The 26,964-nt window shown below is 37.8% G+C and overlaps 1 protein-coding gene across 1 annotated transcript; it reads left to right on the top strand.

Moving 5' to 3' along the window:
* Positions 1–13,206: 13,206 nt before the first annotated feature.
* LOC126786435 (omega-3 fatty acid desaturase, endoplasmic reticulum-like) lies at positions 13,207–15,571 on the top strand. The gene is made up of 8 exons (XM_050512265.1): positions 13,207–13,595; positions 13,741–13,830; positions 13,980–14,046; positions 14,184–14,276; positions 14,386–14,571; positions 14,651–14,734; positions 14,929–15,066; positions 15,189–15,571. Exons 1-8 carry the CDS (start codon positions 13,273–13,275, stop codon positions 15,378–15,380), a joined length of 1,173 nt encoding a protein of 390 aa, XP_050368222.1. The 5' UTR covers positions 13,207–13,272; the 3' UTR covers positions 15,381–15,571.
* The last annotated feature ends 11,393 nt before the right edge of the window (positions 15,572–26,964 follow it).

The following is a 26,964-nucleotide window of genomic DNA, read 5'->3' as shown; positions in this document are numbered from 1 at the left end:
AGTTTCATTGAGCAGGTTCTTTATGAGGTCAAACTTCTGTGCAATATTATCAAGTTGATTAAGAGTTGTATTACTTCTGCTAACTATCAAATTATCGTAAATGGTGAATTATCAGAGCCTTTTAAAAGGGGCAGAGGAATTAGGCAGGGGGACCCTCTCTCTCCTTATCCCTTTGTCCTTTGCATGGAAACATTATCTCATCTTATTAGAACTGTGGTTGTTTCCAAACATTGGCTCCTAATTCAGTCCTCTACAAATGGGCCTTTTGTCTCCCACTTATTCTTTACAAATGATTTAATTCTTTTTGCTGAGGCTAGTAGTGTTCAGGCTAAAGGGATGAAGCAATGTATAGACTTCTTTTGTGGCCTCTCGGGACAAATTGTGAGCTTTGAGAAATCTTTGTGTTTGTATCTCCTAATGTCTCAATTAGGATTGCTGAGGAAATAAGCAAAATTTGTGGCTCTCCGCTAACTGATGATCTAGGAACTTACCTTGGTATGCCTCTGCTTCATAAAAGAGTTAATAAGAACACCTATGCTAGTATTGTTGACAATATTCAAGCCAGGTTGGCCAGTTGGAAAAGTAAGACTCTTAATATGGCGGGAAGATTAACTTTGATTCAATCGGTTAATGCTTCCATTCCAATTTATGCAATGCAAACTACTAAGGTTCCTATGTCAGTTTGTGACAAGCTGGATAAACTCAATAGGCGTTTTCTATGGGACGATACTGAGTAGAAAAAAAAAGTACATCTTACTAATTGGGATACAGTCTGCAGGCCTAAATGCTATTGTGGCTTGGGGATTAAAAAGTCAGCTAATATGAACATGGCCATTCTTGCTAAAGCTAGTTGGAGAGTTGTCCAGAAAGACCAAGGGCTTTGGAGCGAGATTTAATTGAGGAAGTATTTGTATTATGGTTCTCTCCTGCAGAATTCTTATAAAAAGCCTGCTTAGTGCTCAAGTACTTGGTCTGGTATTGTGTATGAAGCTAATTTACTACGAAAAGGGCTTACCTGGAGAGTTAGCAATGGTTTTCAGACTAAATTTTGGACTGATAATTGGGCTCCTTCTTGTATGATTCTCAACCATGATATTAATCATGATACTGTCAATACTAACTCTGTTGTGAATGAATTTTGGATTGATGGTAGGTGGAATATGATCATGCTTGGTGAAAATCTCCCTCAAGAAATAATTAATCAAGTGTTATTTGTTCCTATTACTGAATGTGATATTCCTGATCAAGTTATATGGGGGCAAACTTATTCTAGAATTTTTCTGTAAAATCTGCTTACAATGTGCTATGTGATGAACATGGCTTCCAAAAGTATGTTTGGATTAAGATTTGGTCCATTCCTATACCTCCAAAGATTAAAATATTCTTATGAACCTTTGTTTCAAGCAAGTTGTTAACTAATGAGCAGAGGTTTCGAAGGAAGCTTGCCTCCAATCCTCACTGCAAATTCTGCACTAATACCCCAGAAACAATGATTCACCTCTTCAGGGATTGTCCTAGGTCTAAACAAGTTTGGCAAAATTTTAAGATTCACCCGAATATCCTTGCTACCTTTGTTCTGAGTTGGGAAAATTGGATCTATGCAAATTTGCTTCAGAAATGGTATTATATGAATAATATCAGTTGGAATATTTTCTTCATATACTGTTGTTGGTTCATATAGAAATGGAGGTGCAAATCCATTTTTGATAGCTTATTCAAGTATCATTTTAATATTTCTGAAGTTGTGTTTAGTTATGCTAATGAATGGGCTAAAGCTAATGCTAAGCTTGGTACAAACTTGCCTAAACATGTGGAGATGTTATATTGGATTAAACCAGTTGTTGAAAATTTTAAACTGAATGTTGATGGCTCCAGAATGGATAATGGAAATATTAGAGCAGAGGGTGTGCTTAGGGATGAGGTTGGTTGTTGGCAGGGTGGGTTTATGGTGAACATTGGGACTGAGGAGGTCCTGCAAGCTGAGGTTTGGGGCTTGTTCCATGGTCTACACCTAGCTCGTAGCTTAAAGATTTCAAGACTTGAAGTTGAGTCTGATTCTTTAGTGCTTATCAATCTTCTTCAACACGATAATATTGATATGCATCCTCTTGGGACCTTAATAATGAATTGCAGAAGTTTAATGTGTGTTTTTGACTTTATTAATGTGAAGCATGTCCACATAGAGAGGAATATGGTAGTTGATATCCTTACTAAGCATAGTACCTCTAACGATAGAAGAATATGTATCTTACAACTGGTTTCTTATGCTCTGCTGGATGACATTGTTGATATTTCTAGAGCTAGAGAGTTTATGGCTTGTAGATCTGGCTAGTTTCTTCGTTGCTTTCTTTTACTTGGACTAATGGCCTCATTTGTACAAAAAAAAAAGATATTACCATCCAGAATTAATACTCCCAAAGGATGTACTTATTAAGAATATGTATGGTACCAGATGCATCATTCTCCAAATTAGAGGATATTTAGAGCAGTACATATTTACCTATAGCTAAGTGTGAATGAGAAATATAACAGTAGGGACTAGAGATATGTATGTAGAATAAGTCATACAATTACAACTACATTAATTCAGTAGAAATTTTGTCTAGTAGAGAATCCAGATTTGTTGTTTCTAGTACAGTGCGGTTGTAGACTGAAGCAGCTAACTAAACAGTACTTAATTAGATGCTTATAATTAAACTCTTGACCATTGATTTTGGGTGAAAGTAAGTATGTTGCTGTTTTGACTTTCGGATTAATGAAATCTCTACTAGACATGTAAGAGCAAATCTGGTTGATCAGAGATGTAATAAAAGGAAAAGGACTAAATGGAGGGAGGCACCTGGAGAAAGTAGGAAATCAAATATCCGAAAATGTACAGAGCTAGAGGATCCGACACATGAAATACAGTACTTGCTTAATTACCTTCATGCATGTATTATTAAGGTTGCATTATTCCTGACTTGACGGCGATGAATATAGGTTGATGGCAACTAGGGTGCCCAAATCTTGTGGAGTGCCCGGATAAAATGGTTTTTCGGGCTCAAATAACCTTTCTCGCGTATTTTGCTTCTACAATGGTATTGGACCATTTCGTGTACCAATTTGAAGCGGTCTCACCGACTAGGCTTATGCATTTGGAATTCTGGAGATTTTGATTACACCCTGCGTGTTGTCCTTCACATGAGGTATCACATGAGGTACCATTGAATCGTACTGAAGTAGGATTCAAGTTTCTCTATAGTGGAGCAGAGATATCTAATAAGTGGATCTCTCTATCTCTCTCTACCACCATGGGTACTAGTGCACTACTACATCTTTTTGTTTCGTCGGTAGATAGTAGCGAAATGGTAACTAAATGTCACTCAGGCATTAGGTTATCTTAAACAGTTGGCCAATACTCTACATTCAGTGTAAGGTTATATTGACCCGATATGCTTGTACTTCAAATGCGACTTACGCTCTATTGAGCCTCTATCCTTATTTTCATTAATGCAAGCAATATATATATTTTTTAAAGAGGTTGCATCCTTCTTTTCTCTAAAACAGTTAAATAACAAGATAATTTCAAAAAATGAAGTGAACAATAAAAAGTTACATTCACCAATACATGTTGTACGATACGATACGATGTCCAAAACCAACTAGCTAGGCAGCTTTCTACTCCCTTCTATCGAACATCTCGAATTGCCATCGTCCGGACTCTGGAGTACGTTTAATTAATATTGAAGCGGTTACTTCTGAGCTCGTCAGTTTCAAGTTGGTAATTATTTGTTGAGTATTTGTATTCAGTGAAACCATATAAAATCTTTTTTCTCGCATCATGCATGCGTGAGTATGTAACTGACTAAAATGATAATGGCACTCCTAGCTTCTTCCATGTACATCAGCTTAACTTAGAGTGGATCCATTTGGAGTTTTTATTTTTTATTTTTGTCGAAGAAACGGAATGGATTCGTTGATGATCGAGATCATACAAGCGTGCAATGTCATGCAAGCTAGAGTGTCTAAAGACAACTCATTACAAGCTAGAATGGATTCGTTGTTGATCCAAAAACAATGTAATAAACCTCAAATAAATTGATGTCTATTTGACCAATAAATGCAATAGAAAATACCACAAAACCAACGTACCCTAAACTCAACTCTGATATGAGGCCTAGAGAACCAACGATGTAAATAGGGGTGGACACGCAAACCTGAAAATCGAAAACAGCATATCCGAACTTAAATCGAATCTGAAAAACATGAAAACCGAAAAAACGAACCGAAAATTAAAAAAACCGAACCGAACCGATTATGTTTGGGTTTAGTTCCTCATAAACCGAACGAAACTGAATTGACCTAAATAACCTGAAGTCAACAGTCAACGTCATTGTTTTGGTATATTTTTACTTTTATTATTTAAAAAAAAAAGTAAAACTAAACTTAATTGATCTAATTAATCTTGCGGTCTCTCTCATCTCAGACAAAAAAAAACGTATAGCCCTCTCTCTTTCTAAATCCTCACTCTTTAGTTTAGCGCTATATTTAAAGTGCACTTCATTCCGCAAAACCAGTCCATATAACTCCTCCCTCCTCCCTCTTCTCTCCTCCTTCAATCTCTATTTCATGTCGCTTCTTTTTGTGCCGTGATTCTAAAAATTGAATTCTCTAATCAATGATTTTATTAATGTTTCGTATTCTTAACGAATAAGTATTAATAACTGCTCATATGAGACGTGAAAGAAGACTTGGACATACCAGATGACTTACATGACGGACTTAGCGATGTTCAATTACCTAAACTCATAAGGAGTGCAAACATTTTTGTTCCTCTCTGATTTTAATACAGTAGAGTTTATTGTACTTGAACTAAATATGCATTGTGGAGACGTTAGAGTCAATTAGGTATTAAATAATCATTAGACCATTTGTTTTTTATCTTTATGTTAAATTTTGTACTTTAAAATTATTATATAATATTACGTATTTTACTTACGGGTAAAACCGGAAAAAAAACGAACCGAACCGAACCGTTCGAATTGAGTTGAGTTGTGGGTCACAGTCTTTAAAATAGAAAAACCGAACCAAATTTAAATTTGAATTAGGTTATAAATTTTGTCTAAAACCAAATCGTATTGACTCGTTTCCACTCCTAAATATAACTGTCCGTCATATCAAAACTTTGGTAGGAGTCGTCGATTATGTTGTGTAGGGATCTTTCATTGCAAAAGCGGGATCACCCACCTCTGCCTGACCTCATAAGTGAGGCCTTGCTTGGTCCTCCATCATTGAGCTCGAGACCATAGTGTTCCGCGTATCACTAATTTTCGTCTGCTTGTTTGTGCTTCCGTGTGGCCCCCGGCCTCTCCTTTTGAGTGACTTTCCGGTTTAGCATTACTGCTCATGTCCCATGTACGTAGAAGAGATGGTAAACCCAGGTCCTCCATTTTGACATTTTCCGTCTTCCGGCGGCCGGCTCCTACTCTTTTCGTTCCCGTTTAGTGTATTTCTAACAGTTTTGACAAAATTTCTCTAAAATATAGAAACAAATGTCAAAATCTCCAAAAATTTTATACTCAAACTCCAACAATTTCTCCATTTTGCATATTTTGGAATAAAATATTATATAATCCTACTTATATAACCATAAATTATTATATATATTTAATTTGCTAGTTTGAAATAAATGATTCAAATTTTTTATTGTTTTGATTGGTTGATATTAAAGATTGAGTTATTGGAGAAAGTGTAGCATTTAATGTTATTGCTTATGCAAAATTTTGCTGATTGCTGCAAATTTGGAGAATTTCTCATTCTCTCTCATCATTTTCTCTATTTTGGAGAATGGTATGCATAATCTGTTGGAGTGAAAAAAAACCTAATATTCACCAAAATTTCTCTTTTTCTCTAAAATGATAAAACTGTTGGAGATGCTCTCACAACTGCAATCGTGGTGGGAGAAAGAAAGCTATGCTCTCTTTGAACTACAACCGTAAGGACAAAATTACCACTTTCAACACTATTAATATTACCATTTTAACGATTCAAGTTGTAAAATTAGATTTACAACTTTTTAAAACTCGATTACAATTTTGATGACAATATTACTACATAGTCTACATTGATGACTCTTTTTACCCTAGTCTTACCCAATGTGTCGTACCATTCGCAATCGGGTGATATAGTCTCCCTTCGTAATTGTGAGGTTGTAACTTTTTTAATTAAAAAAAAAACTCATTGTAGCATTTCAATTAATGTGAACTTGTGATCGATCATCTCTCTTAGGTAACCAGTGCCCATGTAATTATAGTCTTTGCAAATGCCTCCACGGCATCTTTCAGTACGTATTTCATTTAATTTCAGCAGGTTCTACACATGAATGGGGTTACTTAGCTATATATGTATACATGAAGATGATTATTGATCGCACTTGATATGGGATAAGACTTCAACAGTTCAACTTGTTAATGACCTCTCATGGCCAAAGATAGATGCTAGAATGACAAATAAATATATAGATATATTGAGAGATGAATATTCGAATTGAATGAATGAAATGAAAGACAATCTGTACAGAGAAACTGGGAAAATGACAATGACTGATGAAGAGGAAATAAATAGAGGGACCTCTATAATATGCATGGACATAGAAACAGTATCAAGGAAAGGGATATCTGACTATGTGGGTACGTGACATGGCCCATGCACGAACTGGTGCCTCTACACCTCTGAATCTCTGGTCGAAAAATCAACTTGGTCCTACACACTAAATAGTCATTTTAGTAAATATTGTTGTCGGGAAATATTGCCAGACGGACCACACCATACTTCAACTTCTTTCTTTTTTTCCGATCTGTTAAATAGGACCAGCTAGGGAGTTGGCGACAGAAAACCCTAGGACCCCCGGCTCCGTGGAGCTAGTTTAATTTAGAGATCTCTCTTCAGTTTGGCCGTCTCATAACGATCGATTGATCGATCCATAGTGATCGAAAATTTCATTCATTTTCGGATTGTGACACATAACAGCTTACAAATACAAATGAAAGACTAATTAACTTGTGCAAGTGTGCAACTAAATCAAATTGTCCGCGTGATATTGTTGAGATTAGTAGTTTAATTAAGAACATTATTTTGGGTAAAAATTTGGAAAAACTGTTCAAAATAATGCACTTACGTGTTTCATTTGCATTCTTTACGTTCTGTGCAAAAATTAAAAAACATACAAACCAAGAAAATAAAAAACATGCAAATCAGATTTGCAGGAGATAAATAATCCCAACGTGAGAACATAACTTGTCATTTGTCACATTCATACTTAGCTTTGTCCCAGCTTTGTTAATAATCTTTCTTTCTGTTTTTATTCCTTTTTCTTATTCTGGGAATGGGTGCTCTGCAGACCTCACTTGTATATAAACTCTCGTACTTTTTCTCTTCTTTTAGAGATCGCTTGTTTTATCAACTGTCTCCATGCATTTACAAGATTCTCTTTCTAATTCACTAATTTTATAAAAACGTAAAATGATAATCCTTTAGTTAGTTAGTATAATAAAAACAAAATGTGAAGAGAATAATTGGCCCCTATCTTTGGCATAACGGGAAATGCTAGCAATACGCTAGCTAGTATATATAGATCAGTGAATGTAGTCCGAGGTCTGGGTTGGTTTGGTGTCGACAATAGGTGGTGGTGTGTTGGTATTATGGTAGTCCGATTGTCCAGGCAGTCCAGCAATCTATTTTGGTCGATTAAAACCCGATCATGAGGAGTGACTCCGGTTGGGGAGTTATTGTTGTCTTGTTGATACAAATAAGGATATGAGGCTCATTGTTTTTCTTAAGGTGTTTGGAGGTAAAATAAACAAGAGTTTCTTGTTTCTGCACTTTGATTGTCAAGTTATGTCGTATAAATTTGTTTGCCATAGTTTGGTGAGATTTAGACCTATAACTCAAGACTCAACTATGTCAATTAGGTCGATCAGCTACTCACCCCTATTTGTTGTCAGATTATTTTTCTTCTTCTGGCACTTACGAAGGGGTAGGTCGATTATTAAGAAGAGGGCCTATGCCTTTTAACCTCTAGAGCACTTGGTTCCAAGTGAATTCTGTAAAATGTCTGAGCATGCAAATGGTAATACTGCAGATCGAGCGAGGCTGCCATGCTTGAAGATGAAGCAAAGCACGCCAAAATTCCCAGGCCTTTGCCTTTTGCCTTTCCTTTTTAGTTCGGTTCTTCTGTTCTTATGGGGCAGCTTTTATTCTTCTTTAACCAAATATCTGTGCCTTTTTAGATCGTGAAAGTTGAGGACATCATGGTTCTCAGAGATTGGCCACGTACAGCTTTCTATATTGACCAAAGTTTTCCTTTATTTTGTGGTTCATTTTGTAGTTACGGTTCCACCATATGTGATCTCCAGTTCTCCGGCCACTATCCGAGATCGATATTACCCTGTACTAACATTTGTTACATCTTATATGCTCTGCTTTAATGATTCATCTGAGGAGAATCGATGGAATCAAATTACCATCAACATCCGTAAAATCATTTCCCGTCCTATCTCTATGCCCATTGCAAAAACCTTCTCTATCAGCAAAGGGCATTGCTGAATCACCTGAATGTAAACAATGGCGGTCTTAACTCTTAAACCCTAAGCCAAAAATGGTAGTCATATCATGTTCTTGATTTTTATTTATTTATTTATTTTTCAATCGGAATGGAGAAATTTCATTAAAACTTGAGGATATTACTTCTTAGGGGCTAATGTGGCCGGAATGTTTTTAGGTACTGGCCACATGTATGTGATATCCACATTTTACACAAATGAAAAACAAAATTATCAGTCATTTTGGTAAAATGAATAACTGTTCAGTAATTATAGTTCTACTATCTCTACATTTGTTATACGTAACCGTCAAACCCCATATTCATATAATTGAAAGAACAGAAGGAGTGTTTTTCGACATAGAGATGAAATTTTATGAAGGTTGGGAGGGTTTCGTTTTTTGTGTTTGAGAGGAAATATCCATGAGTAACGAGAGAAATCATCTATGAACAACACATAATATCGATAACCTTGAGTAGAATAAGTTGAACACAACCAAACATCAGAGTGAATCAACTCCAACGGTTTACTTGCTACTGAATTTGAAAGGACAAAAGGAAGTTTGGTGATTTTGCCTAAAGGACAAGAATTACAAAATGAAAGAGACCTACTGCCGGCAAGAGGCACAGCTTTATTTGATAATACTTGAGACAATACCTTAGAAGAGGTGTGACCTAGTCTGGAATGCCAGATTTGAGCCGACACCTTTGCACCTACGAAAGAAAAAAACTGTTGACTAGAAGCATGATCTTGAAGAAATTGCAGAGGAAAAGGCCATTCGCACTTGGTCATTTATAGAGGATCTTCCCCGTCTGGATGTCCTTAAGAAGAAAGAAATCAGGATAAATTAGCATATAGCAATTATTATCACTTGTAAAACGATGGATAGACAAAAGATTAGATGTAGCATTAGGACAATGGAAAATGTTTGTAAGTTGAAACTATTGGTAAGAAGTAGAGAGAGTGTTGGAACCGATACCACCAAACTCTGTCAGTGCCTTTATATTCATATACCACCAACTCTGTCAGTGCCTTTATATTCCCTTGGATTTTGCAAGTTCCCCAAGTCAGGAGTAGTGTGATTATTGGCACCAGTGTCGAGTAGCCATTGTGAACCGGCCTGGCTTTCATTTGGAGTTGAAGTAGATGCACCTATAGCACTAAGTCTTCGAGTTGGAACACGCTCTTCATATGAGAGATCCAGACGATTGAAACAATCAAGAGCCCTATGGCCAACTCGGTTGCATATTTGGCAGGTAGGACGAGGATAAGTGGTGCTTGAGTTTGATGCAGGAGCTGGTCCAAGAACAGATCCACCATGACCGCAAGTGTTGTTAGAACCCCTCCCAAATGTGTTAGGAAGAGCCTGGAAATGATGTGAAGCATGAGAGGTGGCAAGACCACGACCACACCCTCGCCCTCGTCCTCCTCTATTGGAGATATTCATAGCGTGAAAGGCAGTGGTGACGGAAGAGACATCCAATGATGCTTGTTGATGGGCATGAATACGTTGCTCAGCAGAGAGAAGCAATGCTTCAAGAGAGTCATAAGTGATTAGAGTATCCCTCGCTTGTGCAGAACTCACAATATTTTCATAAAAAGAGGCCCAACGTTGTTCATTATGATAACAACAAGATCCTGGTCGTTCATAGGGCTACCAGTGAGAGCGAGGTTATATGCAATGGCATTAATGCGATCAAGGAACTCATAGATGGACATATTACCCCGCATGGTGCGCAAAAGCTCACTACAGAGCTGAAGGATGCGATTTTGGGACTGAGAGGCAAATCGGTGAGCAAGTGTACGCCAAGTTGTAGCAGAACTGGTGGATCGAGAGACTGTGGCAAGAACTGTTGGAGTGAGAGTGTTGTTAATCCACCCTAATATCATCTGATCATTTGCAATCCAGTGTCCATACTCCGGATTTATCTCAGTGGTGAGATTGCCTTCGGCATCACTTCAAAAGCATGGAGGACAACTGAGTGTGCCATTGACGTGGCCCATAAGACGATGGCTGCGGAGGAGAGGCTGGATCTGAGCCAGCCAGAGAAGGTAGTTGGTACGATCCAACTTAATAGAAAGAAAGTGTGAGATAATTGGTGCAGTTGGCTCGGAAGCCATGGACCGAGAATTAACCGAAACAAGAGTAGCCTCTGGTTGTGATGTGGGTGGAGGGAGAGGAGGATCTGCATGTGGTGGAAGAGAGCCGGAAGGTGGTGGGAGAGCCATGGAGAAGGATCAGAAAAAAAATTGGTCTTTAGACGAAAGCTCTGGATACCATGAAAGAACAGAAAAGAGAGTTTATAAATAAAAGGCTTGAATCCCTTAGCCTTGTGTATGCATATATTTATATGAGTACAATTACAATTTGATAAGCATCAGGTTACAAGATAACTACGACATGATCTATCAATATACAGCTAAGAGACCATGAACAACTACAACAAGTTACAGAGAAATCAGCTAGTCCTATCTGAACCAGGAGAAGTCATTAACTCAGACTCTGCAACATTTGAGCATTCTTTGGACACCAATATCTTTGGTTTACCAATAATGCCCTAAATTTTTTAAATTGCTTACATATGATATTTATCTAGATAGAGGATAAAAAAAGTAAAAAGATAACAAATATAAATCACTTTCTCGTATAAACTCTCACATTTCAAAACTAAATATAAAAATATATCAGTTGAGTAGTAAAATAAACAAGATAGATAAAAACATGACTTTTCTGAGCGCGTGCGTGAAGGCTAGTAGGTAACATTTGCTAGAAACATGTTCCTACTAGTTTTAAAACTTTATATTTTAAATTTTTTTAGGAACACAAGCTCAAAGAGCAGTTGAAAAACATTCCAATTTAGTTTCTCATAATTTTAAAACACTATATGATAATTTATGCATTGTACCACAGAACAAGATTTAACAAGTTTCCGAAAAAATTTGGTCTACAATAACAGAATCGAGTAAAATTGGTATCACCAACAGTTGGGGGATTCCTAAAATTGTGTCTGTCAATGATAAATTTGTGGTCCGACTGAATAGCAATTTCCAGGCCACACAAATTTTTTTCTCATTCATAAGTTTCATGCTCTCTTTTTCAGTACCACTTTCTCATTCATTCACATTTAGAAATTCTCTTTTAGGCAACAATAGCTAACCTAAAAGAAGAGCATAATTAAAAAAATTAATTTGTTTCTGAATCTTACCCCTTCTATTGGATTTTGTTTTCAATCTTCCCAGAGAACTATGTGGTAATATCTAGTTATCGTATTCACATGTATTTTGACACGTGGATTTATTACACTAAAATTATAATTTTACATATTTTTATTATTTATGAAATTACCTTCATAGATATTGATGATTTTGAACTAAGATTTCGGGTTTAGGGTTTCAGCTTTAGGCTTTAGGGTATAAGGTATAGAGCTCTAGACTATAAGGTTTTGAGTTTATGGTATTATAGTGTAGGGTGTGAGGTTTTAAAAAAAAAAACTCAAAATAGTCTTTGGTAAAATAATTTGAATATGATTATTTATTTATTTATTAAATCATGAGTGTATGATTAAAATTGAACACCATTAGACATTTTCACTTAGTTTGTAGTTTTCAGGAATGATTGAAAAATTTCTCTATGGCCGCACTAATTTCGTTTTTTTTGGGTAATATAAGTAGCATGCATATATGGTCACACTCCCCTCCACAGCAGCTGGCCTTCAGTTAACATGTTTGGTGTCTTGTCACTCTTGTGGACTCACATTTGGCAAGTCCTACGCTTCTTACTATAACTTGCTGATTTGTCACATTGATGTTTCTTGGTCCTTATTAGTGTCACACAGTCGATTGATAAAACAATGGGTGCTCTAGGAAAACCAAAAGATATTGTATGCACGTTCTTTATTCTTCAATTTGGTGTCACATTTTTAAGAGGGTGACGAATAGGTGCCCTAGGAAAACATAAAATGTTGTATGCTTCTTCTCATTACTCTTCTCTTTGGTGGCACACATTCAACCATGGTATTCAACAGGTGTTCTACAGAAAACCCAAAACTGTTGCATGGATCTTCATATATTCCTTTGTAGATTCCTTGAAATATAAAAATTTGATTGGAAAAATAACTTCGTAAATATTTATTAAGTGTAATTGCAATGCATCAAATATAGTCCTTGTTGAAGGAAAACAAAACTCCTCGATGCTTTCGGGCTTGATTGCAACTTATTTCGAGAAGTTGAATCATTCTAAGCGAGGATCTCAGAACCGGAGATTACAAAAACCTCCGCTCCGATTAGCTTCGTTGAATCAGGCTTATTAGAGCTCTCTCAAGAACACTTAATTATATTTATAATTTGTTGTTGTGAGTAGGAAGCTTCGTATGAAAAAAAGTTGGTATATCTGAGATTGCAATAGTGCAACGTAGAATAGATACAAAGATTTTGTTTTTAGAGTTATATTGTATTCAATGTATTGCGTGTAGATACCACAGTGTACACTTTCACGGTGCACTCTTGAAAGCCTCTCCCTGGCTTCAGTTATAAATACTAGGCAGTGCCCTTCACCTGTTGAGTGCTCTGCAGCAGCTAGCGCCCTCTTTGTCCGCTTTTTCAGTGGATACAGAGAGAGAGAGAGAGAGAGAGAGAGAGAGAGAGAGAGATTTGAGAGAACCCAAGTGTTAGAGAGGAATCAGCTTTAGATACAATGGAGGGTGTTGAAACCAAGCAAGCCATGAATGGTGGTGGTGTCCCCAATGGGATCCCCAACAACCTCAACAAAGAAGACGATGCAGATTTCGACCCAAGTGCTCCTCCTCCATTCAAGATAGCTGAGATCCGAGCCGCCATTCCCAAGCACTGTTGGGTCAAGAACCCATGGAGATCCTTGAGCTATGTGTTGAGGGACTTGGTTGTCATATTTGCATTGGCTGCTGCAGCCATTTACTTCAACAATTGGTATGTCTGGCCACTCTACTGGGCTGCTCAGGGAACCATGTTCTGGGCTCTCTTTGTTCTTGGGCATGATTGGTAATTCTATATTTCTCACTCTGACGCTTCTGCATTTTTGTTTTTTTTTTTTGCTGTTTTCTTGAATCTGGTTACTGTTTAATTGATTTGAGTCTTTTATAAAGATTTTTTTTTTCTGATGTGTTTGGTTTTGGATTGAACACAGTGGCCATGGAAGCTTTTCGGACAGTCGCTTGCTCAACAACGTTGTGGGGCATTTCCTGCATTCTGTAATTCTTGTACCGTATAATGGATGGTAGGTTCCTCTGTTTTTCTTCACTCTCTTCCTTGCTTTTTTTTACCGACAAAGATTGCATCTTTACATTGTGGTTTGCGAAATGTTGTTTATGTGTGGGTTGAGATTGAGATTGAGTTTCATTACATGTGATTTGGTTGGCTTTGCAGGAGAATCAGCCATAGAACTCACCATCAGAACCATGGTCATGTGGAGAATGATGAGTCCTGGGTTCCTGTATGTGCTTCTGCTTTTAATTCACAATGCTACTACTTGTTTAGATAAATCTTATTGTACTGCTAAGGTTTTGGTTGTTTAGATTGAGTTTCATCAATATGTTGTTAACTCTGCCTTTCTTTTGCTGTTTTTGTTAGCTGACTGAGAAGGTCTATACAAGTTTGGATGAAAATACAAGGAAGTTTAGATTCAGAGTGCCTTACCCCATTTTCGCATACCCCTTCTATCTGGTGAGGAAAAAAACATATTTCGTTGATCTTATGTTTGTTTGGTTCAAAATTGTTTATCTTTTATGGTTCAGAGTCTCTAATCTGTTTTCGCAACTGGATACGTTTGCAGTGGACAAGAAGTCCAGGAAAGCAAGGTTCACATTTCAACCCTTACAGTGACTTGTTTGCTCCAAATGAAAGAAACGATATCATAACATCAACTGTTTGTTGGACTGTGATGCTTGCCTTCCTTGTCTGTATGTCCGTTATAGTAGGACCTGTCCAAGTCTTGAAGATCTATGGTGTCCCTTACTGGGTTAGTTCAATTTTCTTCGAAAAAACAACAGCACCTTCAACAGTTTATTTCCTAATTTTGTATTGGGTTTTACTTGCAGATTTTTGTAATGTGGTTGGATATGGTAACATATTTGCATCACCATGGTTATGATGAACACAAACTTCCTTGGTACCGCGGCAAGGTATTGATGGATACTTCAATTAATTATTTTTACTTGGATGTCAGCTAACTTAGTTGCTGAAACTGAAGAATTTAGTACTGGGAGGTTTTGTCAAATGGGGAAATGTTATCTTGCTCAATTTTCTTTTTGGAAGGCTATAGCTGGATTCTTGTTTGAACGTATTTAAGAAGCCTCTTTTTCCCCTCATTCTGCAGGAATGGAGTTATCTAAGAGGTGGTCTTACAACCGTTGATCGTGACTATGGCTTGATCAACAACATCCACCATGACATTGGCACCCATGTCATCCATCATCTCTTCCCCCAGATTCCTCACTATCATTTAGTTGAAGCAGTATGTTCTCCTTCATCTCAACTAAACTAATGACTTGTTCACTATTTTACATGGGCAATCGATCTATTAGAATTTCATTTTACGTGATAATTCTGATGGCCATTGGCATACTTGTATTGCAGACCAGGTCAGCCAAACATGTTCTGGGGAAGTATTACCGGGAGCCAAAAAAATCCGGTCTATTTCCATATCACTTGATCAACAATCTTGTGGCAAGTATGAGCAATGATCACTATGTCAGTGACACTGGAGACATAGTATTCTACCAGACTGACCCCAAGCTTTACAAAAGCCTAAAGAACAAGTTGATCTGAGTGTCATGTTAGCTTAATTGAAACAGCAGATATGAGTTGTTTTCTGTACCGCATAATCTGCTGTTCCAAAAACCTTGAGAAGGAAATATGTATTTGATCATTTGTTAGTTTTCTACAAAATAAACGGTGTTTTGGGGACTTGTTCAACTTCTTTTTGGTTAATTTAGACAGCTACAGAGTTATGTTTTGCATGCCTCTCTGTTCATGTCAAATTTCAGACTCGGATTAAACTTTCATAACAGACTGACGAAATTGAATGTATACACATCTAAGGCGAGTAGTTGAAGAGTTTGGGTTGCATTAACATGTAGATTACAAATGAAATTCAAGATTATTTATATATGTTATAGTTCAGTTTGTTTGGGCCTAAAATAATATTCCGATATTATTTAGATTCTTTAGGCTCGTAGATCGGTTATTTGGGGAAAATCTATCAAAGAGCAAGATTATATTTCTTATTGGAATAGATTTCAGAGACTGATGTTGTATAGAATCTGAGTTGAATAAAGAAGTTGAATCGAAATCAACTAAGAGGTTCTCAAGTCTTGATCCGCAAGAAAGAACAATCTGTGTTCTCTATATAAATGGGTCGAATGTGCAAAATAATAGACACACACAACGTCAAAACAAACTATCGCGCAATCGCATAGTCAAGCCTCCCCACGGAGCAAAAGTCCGATTAGCTTCGGCAACTAAGTCTCTCATCGGAGCGGAGCTACCCAGATGTACGCCTCGCGCTGCATGTAGCAACAAGTCCAATTAACTTCGGCAACTAGAGTCAAGTCCATCGAGTCGCTAGCCTAGGTTCTAGCAAACACAAAAGTCTGCACTAGTCAGTAATTCCCTACAGCAGGAGAGTCCCGCTATCAACGACACATTATAAGCTCTGCTTTTCCCAAAGCGATCTAAAGTAAGATTGGCCATCTACTTGAGGTGGAGTGAAAGGTACCTAGCAACTCTGGTTGTGTATAGGTCATTCGAACTTCAGCGGTTTATCAGCAACTGCGGAACAATCGTTCGAGAAGAAGACAGTATGTGAGCGCAATCATCATCAACAAACAAAAGTTGTACCTAACTCAAAGGTACTGGCACGCCAAGCAACAATAGAGAACGAAGGTTAGAACCATATAGGGTTCAAAACCAGGACTTGCTGATTGTTCCATTAGGAGATCTTTTTCCCAGCTCGAACACAGTTGCTTCATTACAAGCCGGTGGTGCTTTGGTGGTTGAGGTGGCTCCTGGTCTCTCCGGGTGGTAGCTCCTGGTTGAGCCAAATAACCTCGTGGGAAGATAATTATTCACCAGTCTTTTTCCCGGCCTCACTGTTGGTCACTGCTCGAGTGTTTGGGCTTTCTGATTTTAACAGTGCTCCCTCGTAGTAAGAATTAGAAGTTGCAAATTCAAATTCAATTGATTACACACGGCAGTTCTTAAATCTTAATCACTGTTCGAAATTTCGAATGCAATGTGGTTGTTCGATTGAATAGACTGATCTATCTGGTTCTTAATCTAATATCCATTATATTTATATAAACTATGTATAATTCACGTTTGATCATGGCTTCGACCTTAGAGCGCTAGAAGTCTCGAACTTTGAACGAGTAGGTTATTTATGAGAAGGGTGCCCCTTATTGTCACCACACCGATCTACTTTGTTCATAATATCTACTCATTTCATCCCACATTTTATATTTAACATTAAATTTGCGTATTTCACTAAGTTCTTATTCCAAGCGTGTTTTTATTTGATATATTGAATTTAAAAAGATTTTTTTTAAAAAAAACCTTTCAATTAATTTAAATCAATATAAAAAGAAAAATAAAGTTTCCAATTATGATTCTATTAATCTAATTCATATATTTCTTCTTCAAATTTTTATTTTTATTTTTTAAATAATGTTTAAGTGTTTATCTAATATAAATGTCAAAAAATTCATAGGTTAACAATTTTGAGTTGTAGACTAAAAGTCGTAGATTATTAATCAACTTTGAGCAATGAAAAGAAGATTGATTTTGGTGTTAATCTTTTTTCTAATGTTCACAAGGTATTATAAAGATTGTATTAAGCTAATAGTAACGATTTATGATTTAAATAATGAACTACGTATGATTATATATTGAACAGAAAATTAGAATATTTTTGGATAAAAAGAGATAAATATCTTCATATTCGGGTAGAAAAGATCAATATTTAATGACAAATTAAATATATTTTGTATACATATAATTAATTGATTATGTAATTTAGAAAATTAATGTACTTAATAATCATTTTGCACTTGGGTAATATAGTCTTTCAGTAATTGAATTCTTTATAGGGTGAACCAATGGTCTAAATATCGTTTATCGATATCGTATCGGTTGAGGGGTAAAACGATATATCAGAGATATATCGGGGATATATCGATATATATCGGTTTTATCAGATTTGCTTATTTTCAATAAAATTTATAAAATTATACTTCAATGTGTACCAAATAAACTATAAAAACGGTATTAAGTAAACTAAATAAAATAAAAACTTGATTTTGTGACAATTGAAGTACAAGAACGACACCTAATAATAAAAATATGTATTTAAGAATAATTATTTAGGCTTGAAATTCATCATATATATTTAAAATATATATATAAATTTAAAATATATATATAAATTTAAAATATATATGAAAAATGAAAAAATATATAAGTTTTTCAAAACAAAAGAGGAAATAAATATTAAACAATTAAACAAAAATTGAAAAATTAAAAAAAAATCAAAGTTTGACCGATATTTGACCGTTGACCGATATATTCAACCGATATGGGCGATATTGTATCGTTTTCTAAATATCACTGATATATATGCCGATATATACGATATTTTAAACAATGGGGTGAACAAAAGAGTTGATGGGGTAGCAATAGAAGCAACCATATAATAAAATCGTATTTAAGTTTTTACGTTATACATGAAAACTTTTCAGAATATTGAACAATATTCTAATCCAATGTCGAGTAGGAAGCCAATATATATTGAACAATTCATTCTATAATATTATAATAATATAATTAACAAACTACTAATAAGTACAAGACAACATTTTGGTTTACAAATTACTCACTTCTGAATTTGATAGAACAAATTAGAATCAAAAGTAATAAAAAATGACCACATAATGACAAGTTGCCACATGTCATATGATATTTTATTTGGTTTCCCCTCTTTACCTCATCACATTTAAGAGAATCCAAAATTCATTCTCACTACCACATATCACATGTGTGACTGCTACTATCGACTAAGAAGCTACTTGCTATTGTTGACTGAAAAACTAGCTGCTACTGTCGATTATGAAACTAACAGCTACTATCTAATTAAGCAGCATGCTAATGTTGAGCATGAAACTAGCTGCTACTGCCGAATTGAAATGTGCTATGTCAACTTGGAAGGTACCGGCTATTGTCGACTATAAATCTAACTGCTACTGTCGACTGGAAAACTAACTGCTAAGGTGGTTTTTGGTGAGAAAAATTTGAAATTTCACAGTTTCTAAAAAAATATGCAATATAGTAATTAAATGAAAGCCCATAACGTAAGGAACAATTTTATATATTGTCTCACCTCTAAATTCCCAGTTGTTGGCATAGGCTTATGCCTAGCGATAATCAGTGCGACTATTAGCACACTTAGGCTCAAAAGCAGCCCAACCCCGCAGTACAGAAATAGAGCTAGCTATGTCAGCTGTGCAACGAGCCGCCCCGCGGCTCAAACCAACAACAGACGCGCCCATACACGCATCTCAAATGAAGCCCTAGAGAAGACCTCAACTGGACCAAGTCTCACATCGGAGGATGAGTGAATGATCTACCTCAACTCAACTATTAAAGGTCAAACCCTTGACCTCATAAGGTAAGCAATCTTGACCACTTACTGTTACTATATCAAAATTACTATTCACCTGACTTTGACATCAGAGAGTTAAAGACTATGCCGTCGTGGTCTCCACTATGATGAGTTGTGCTACTTGTGACAGGAAAGAGAGCAAGGAGTGCAGCTTGATGAAGAAAAGAGTAATAGGGTGAACTACGGAGCAGTAATTCACTATATTAACATTGGCGTCGTTTGTGGGAATCGCTATAAAAAAGTCTTGTCGCTCACCACGTAGATTTTCAATGTTTATTGCCATCATCCCACAGGGACTTGCGGAGCACATTAAAGACCAAAAATCTTGTTGCGGCGTAGTTGGAAGCAGCATGTCCACAATCAAAGATAAGTTTAAAAAACTAATTTAAAGTTTGATTGCTTTGGTTGCGGCGGCGTAAGGACCCACCATGATTTAACGAGTTGGCATTGATCGGTCACTTGAATGCTTGTGCTCTTATATTGATTAGTATGTGATGTTCTTCATGCATAAAAGTCCAAGGCAACGTGCACTCCGCCATGCAAAAAACAAAAGACCGTGCAACACCACAAAGCTTCCACTGCGGCGCAACGAAACCAAGCTAAGCTTGAATCAATTAACTTTGTTGCGCCAAGGCATGTCAAGCTCCCCACAATGCTAGCAAAGCACCACGAAAAACTGTCCAACACCACCACTACGCCAACATCAAGGCCGATGTACTTGGCTATGACCCAACACCCAAGTTCAGCGCCACTGCGCCGCAACACACTCACGGATTCTCTGCCACCCCACCACACTGCACCACAAACATTGGTCCGGCACCAAAAGCCCCGCTCCGCAGTTCTAAGCCAAAAAAAAACCAACAAGCGCGCGTAGCAAGCCAATACACCAACGCCCATGTGTGCACAACCCTCCTACGGTGCATGATCTCCCATAGCGCACGACCCTCTCACGGTACAAGACTTCCCGCGGCGCATGCCTTCTTGCGGTAAAAGGCCTCCGCAGTAGCCCTCTTTGGACTTCCATGGTGCCCTCCGCATTAATCCTCTGCGGTGCCCTCAGAAGTAGCCCTCCGTAGTGACCTCTGTAGTAGCCGTCTGAGGTGACCACCGCAGTAGCCGTTTGCGGTCTACTGCGGTGACCTCCGTAGTAGCCGTCTGCGGTGACCTCCGCAGTAGTCCTCTGCGGTGACCTCCGTAATAGAGTTCTGCAGAACTCAACAACAAAGCCAAGCGTAACAATGGTAATGCGCCAAAAAAAAAGAGAGAGATCGTGAGGAGAATTGCGGCACGCACTTGGTATCAAAAATCTTGTCACGGCCTTGTCGTAGAGCTGCCGTGCTAGAATGAACAAAGGTCAGCAACTCTGCTTGGCAAGAGCAGCGTAATTAAGAATCGTTTTGCTAATCTCTTGGCTGCATGTTGAGCCGCATCAAGAGCTCCAAGCGTCAAACTTTCTCCGCAATCAAAAATAAGCAACTCAAACTCCAATTTAAAGTTTCAACGCCTTAGTTGTAGCGGTATAATCACAAAGCATGATTAACAGATGTATATATTGACTGGTCATTGGAACACTCAATGCTCTTATGCTTGACTAATCTCTTGTTGCTTTTATATTCTCATGCATGGAGGCCATTAGGCCAAGGTCAATGCGCAAAACCACCATGCAAAATCAAAATCAAAGCACCACCATATAACTTCTACTGCAGCGCACCAGAGCGTCACACGCAGTCGGATGTCAATTGACTTGGCCACCTGAAAGTCTGCTATTGACACCATCTAGCACTCCCGCAACATCGGCAACAACTACGGCGTAGCACAACCATTGCATCTCCGCACACCAGTTATTCTGCATGCATTCCTTTTCCAAGAAACACCACCATAAGCCACAATGCCACAATGATTCGCCAAGCTTCTATGTGGAGCGCGCTGCCGGCTCGTCACACCGCCGCAACGACGTCGCCCTACACATCTCCGGATGCGTAATCACTCCCCGCAGCAAATCCACCATAGCCATAAACACCCCGCAGCGGAGTTCTTACCCGCAGTCATGAACTCTCGCAACGCCGCTGCTGGGCTGAGTCGTGCACTGCGCCAAGCAAGGCACACCGCCCAAGTGCAAGTCATGCATCACGAGCGCAACTCGAGGGACCAACGTTTACCTTTTGTTCTGCTTCGGTGACACAATAACACCCAAATACAATCGCGTAATGTCGTCCAATGCAACAGAGTTTGTTGCGCTACGCCATAAAAAAGAATTCAACTGTGGCGTAGTAGCCTCCTATCAGTCACATCCCATAGTTAGAGGGACATAGCCTCATCCTTGTGCACACTTCTTCAACCCCGAGAGCTCCATCTTGTCAGAACAAAGAAACTCAAACCTCAACAATGCTGATACAGTGTCCATGTCCAGAATGCAAGGGCCTCCTAACGTAACAGCTCCGCGCAACGACCACGCATCATTGTTGTTTGTTCGCTCCGGCGCAATAGACCAACCCTGTATCGCAATCACCATAGTAGAGCACACCTCCGCAACACCAAAAGAAGGCACACAAAAAAAACAAGGCTTAACGAGCCGCATCGCCATGAGTTCACTGCAACCATAAATGCCCCGTAACGGAACGAACTCACCACAGAGGAATGGAATGTATCCCCCGCAGTGAGCTCCCCGCAACACAACACCACACTACACCACACTCAGCGCAACAGAGCTCCATAGCCAAAAAAATGTGTAGTGAGTTCTTTGCCACCGCAAGATCAACTGCGGGGACTACCACACCAATGCGTAGTAGCGCGCAATGCCAGAACACAATGCAAGATAAGTTCCTTCTCAAATCTAGAGCAGCTCAATCGTAGTCTTGATTATGAAACTGGTTTACAATCAACGTGGTGCCTCATTAAAAATATCTCTAGCATTCTATATATTGTCAAGCATGCCATACATTGTGATATTGTAAACTACAACATCGCTCATATACTTTGCTCAAATGTCACTACAGCAAATATATAAGATGCTAGTGATTACACGCATATTAACCACATTTATTTGTTTTGAGGTTCAGTCATTCCTACCAAGAGTCATGTTATTTTGGAAAAGATACTGATAGGAGCACTGTGCGATGTTCTTAAGTCTTAACATGTTTTTACCTCAATTTGTGCTTTGCTTAGCCCTTATTGTACTATTGAATCATTGAGTCATAGTAAGAGTCTTGGGCGTTATTAGATGCATTTTTGTGCTTACATGAGTTAAAAATGCATAATTGGTCTAGAGTCCTACTTTGAGTAGGAATCCTTGTAGGACTAGGAAACCTAGTTGGATTAAGAGTCTTCATCTTTCTACGTTTTGGTCGCATTGACGATATTTTGAGAGTTATTCTTGCACTAGGAATCCTTGTTAGGTTTCGAAACTAATTATCTCTTATGATTTTATTTTCTTATTTTCAGATTGGATTTAAGAGATAATACTAGAGGAAAACAATGAGAAGTCATGCACATGGAGTCCTATCATCAACAAGTCATGCAACAATTAAATAAAAGATGATCATTAAAGGCATAAAACATGACATGATTTAGGAAATAAAACATGGCATAATTTAGGACATAAAGCATGGCATGATTTAGGGAATAAAGCATGGCATGAAGTCGATCATGTAAATAGTAATTTAGGTTTTATTTCAGTAGTTAATAATCAATCTCAAACCCGCCATTATTTGTTAACACTAAAAGTTTAGAGTTCCCTTCAATTCCCCGGACTGAACGATCTCTGCTTATTCTATACTAACGATGATGTTTTACATGGTGTATTATAGACGTTTTAATTAACGCTCTATCAGATATCTCAACTACGAATTGGCGCATTACTTAGAGACACCCCTCTAGCGCCGAGCAAGCGTCATGCTTGGACAACTCCAACGTGATTTCGGGTACTTGTATGGAGCACAACTCAACTCCAAATCAGCATAAGATAAGTAAAATGTCATGTCGCTATACTCTTACAGAAAAAAGTTATTGCCATGTCTTAGCATGATTTCATTCCTCTATGAAGCATGCCTATAAAATATCGCACTTGATATACATGCCCGTATGACTTCTAAGCACTTCCTACAATATTTTGTAGAGTTAGTTAGAAAAAAAAAACACTTAAGCCATATCTTACATGCTTACACCATGATTTATTTGTCAAATCTTAGAGATACACAAGCATGTTCACAAAGTGCTAAACGTTACAAGAACAGTTACTACAACTACTTGCCACATATATGCTTAGAGAATGTGTGACACACACTTAATTATCAAACTTGATTGTGCTAATGAAACTAGGAAGTATTCAAACCATTGTTCAAGCGAACAATTAAATTCCTTATGCAGGTTGTTTTATTAGACAACAAAAAAATACGGCAATCTCAGACATCACGAAGTCCGAACTACTCTCCTCGCCAAAGAGCAAGAGACTTAGCCTTCATGAGCTCAAAGTTGTCCTACGCCCTCAGAGGCTCAGAGGAAGAACTACGCCCGCAATGACTCAAAGTCGTCATACGCCCTCAGAGGCTCACAGGACGCACTACGCTCGCAGTGGCTCAAAGTCGTCCTACGCCCACAGAGGACTCACTACACCCGTAGTGGCTCAAAGCCGTCATACGCCCTCAAAGGCTCAGAGGACGCGCTACGCTCCAGTGGGCTTAAAGACATCATACGCCCTTAGACAGAGGAAGCACTACGCCTGCATGACTCAAAGCCATCCTATGCCCTCAGAGGCTCAGCGAATGCACTACGCCCCAAAGAGCTCAAAGTCATCCTACGCCCACAGAGGCTCAGCGGACGCACTATGCCTGCAGTAGCTCAAAGCCGTCCTACGCCCTCAGAGGCTCTGAGGGCGTACGAAGCACTATGCCCCAGAGGGCTCAAATACGTCCTACTCCCTCAGAAGCTCAGAGGACGCGCTATGCCCCAGAGGGCTCAAAGCCGTCCTACGCCCTCAGAGGCTCAGATGATGCACTACGACCAGAGGGCTCAAAGCCGTCCTACGCATGCACATCACGCTCACATGACACACTATGCCCTCAGTGGCTCAAAGGCGTCCTACACGTTCAGATCAATGTGCTAAGACGGAGGCACTACGCTCAATGTCAGTGTCCAATAACGTCCTACGCGCTCAGATCACTATGCTAAGATGGACACATTACGCTCAATGTCAGCGTCCAAAGACGTCTACATGCATAGATCATCGCGCTCAGATGGACGCGCTACGCACAATGCCAAAGTTCAAAGCCATCCTACGCGTACTGCGCTCAAAGGCCACATCTGCCTTCATAGGCCAACGCCGACCTACGCGCATTTGCCCAAAAGAACGCATTTGCCCTCAGAGGCTCGTAGCCGACCTACATGCATTGTGGTAAGAGAGCAAAGAGCAAAGCTTGATGAAGAAAGGAGTAATGGGGTGAACTACGGCGCAATAATTCACTACATTAACATCAGTGGTTGATAGGAGTGCGACGTTCTTAACATGTTTTTACCTCCAGTTGTACTTTGGTTAGCTCTTATTGTTGTAGTATTGAGTCATTTAGTCGAGTTAAAAGTCTATGGTGGCGTTGGTTGCATTTTGGTGTTAAAACAGGTTGAAAACACAAAAATTATCGAGAGTCCTATTTAGAGTATGATTCCTTTTGTAACTAGGACATCTAGTTAAATTAGGAGTCTTCATTAATCGGCATTTCTATAATATTTGTGATATATTGAGAATCCTACTTGCATTAAGAATCCTTTTTAGACTAGGAAACATACCATTTGGGAAAATCCTACTTGAACTGAAATTCTTATTCCGTATCTTTCCTAATCGTACTTTCCTACTCCATAACTTACTTGTTTTTATTCTTGTCTTATATTATTTTCAGATTTTACATATGAGATTGTGTAGCTAGAATGAAGAAAAAAAAATAGAGGAAAATCAGAAAATGAGGAAAATAAAGAAAGAAGGAGACACATAAAAAGGAGAAAAAGAAAGAATTTATCAAAGAAGATTGCACCCACCAATGACAAAAATAAGTGAAAGAAATTGAAGAAAAAAAAAGGAAGAGAATAAAAAGAGATAATGCAAAAGAGAAATAATGAGACACCTAAAAAGGAGAAAAAGAATGAATATATCAAATGAGATTGCACCCACCAATGACAAAAATAAGTGAAAGAAATTGAGGAAAAAAAGTCCAAGCTATAATATTCAAGGAGTCAAAACTCTTCTATAAATAGCACATTATTCACAAAGAAAAACATCACTTCTTCTTAGCATTCAAGAGCCAAAACTCTACCAAAACACCACCATAAATTTCCCTCACAAATCAGCCAAGTCGTTCACCCCAAAACCATCACCATCTCCACCGAGTTTCATTTATTGCAGTCGTACTTCTAAAGTTTGTACAACGTGTGATTCTCACAACTCATTCCCATGGCTTCGTTTATTTGTGTTAATTTACAATTCTTTGTCTATGAAGATTGTAAGTTGTTGTTTATGTGGAAGTATTGGTTTTGTATTTGTTTTAGAATTTTCATATTATATTTGATATGTTTTTGAGACTATGCCGAATCTATGTTCTTATATTTATTAAAGTTTGTATTTCTATTGTTGTGTTCTACTCTTCTTTTACTTGCTCTTAGATAATTTTCAGATATGTGCATACAAATTTAGTGCTTGAATGCACTCTCTAAGATGGTATTTGAGTGTTATTTTAATCATCCATATTGACACAAATAGAATCATGCCCTAAGTAGGTTCAGTTTGTGTTAATTAAAGTGAGAAATTCTGTAAATTTACATGTACCCCATGGTGAGTGGCACCACCGTGAAGCATGTCTCCAACAAAGATTTGGTACTTAAATGTAATCTTATTTGATTTCTACCCTAAGTGTTGTTAAACTTGATTGCATGCAATATAGGTGAGACCCTAAGTCAACTTAAACGTCAATAGAAATTTTGCATGATTAGATGTTCCCCTAAGGCACTAATTGTATTGGTGTCTAAAAGTATGTAATCAGATGAATTAGAATGCATGATAGAACCAAACTTGTCATTGTGTGGTGCAGTGGTGAATTTGGTTTAGTTTTTTGATAAAGAAAAGTCGATCATGTAAATAGTAATTTATGTTTTATTTTAATAATTAATAATCAATCTTAAACCCCCAATTATTTGTTAACACTAAAAGATTAGAGTTCCCTTCAATTCCTCGGACTGAATGATCCATGTTTATTTTATGCTAACGATGACATTTTATAGGGTTAATTGTGTGACGCTCGCGCGTCCTATCAGTGGTTTGGCCGGAAAATTTAAAATTGCCAAAAAAAAACTAAAAAATGAGGAGAGAAAAGCTTATTAGATCTAGGAGTAGCAGTTTAGTAATTTTTGCGAAAATAGTAGTATTATGGACATTTCAGTATTAATTAATTAATTAGATTTGGGTCCATTCATTTTTGAGTTTGAACTTATGTTCTAATTTGTATAAGAAATAATAAAAGTAAATTTTTAATTAATTAAAATGTTGACTAGTACTACTAAGTAATTTTTTATGATATAATCCTCGTTTCTTTTCTTACTAGGTTTATGAATCCTTATTTGTCTGGTAATCATGCTTTCATCCATGTCTATAAATACGGAAATACCAACCTCATCAAATCATTGAGCGCACGTTTACAATTGAAACAACAGAACAGAATT

Source organism: Argentina anserina, chromosome 3, assembly GCF_933775445.1.
Source record: "Argentina anserina chromosome 3, drPotAnse1.1, whole genome shotgun sequence".
Taxonomy (NCBI): Eukaryota; Viridiplantae; Streptophyta; class Magnoliopsida; order Rosales; family Rosaceae; genus Argentina; species Argentina anserina.
Note: the sequence above shows the minus strand (reverse complement) of the source record. Positions and strands in the feature narration are given on the sequence as shown.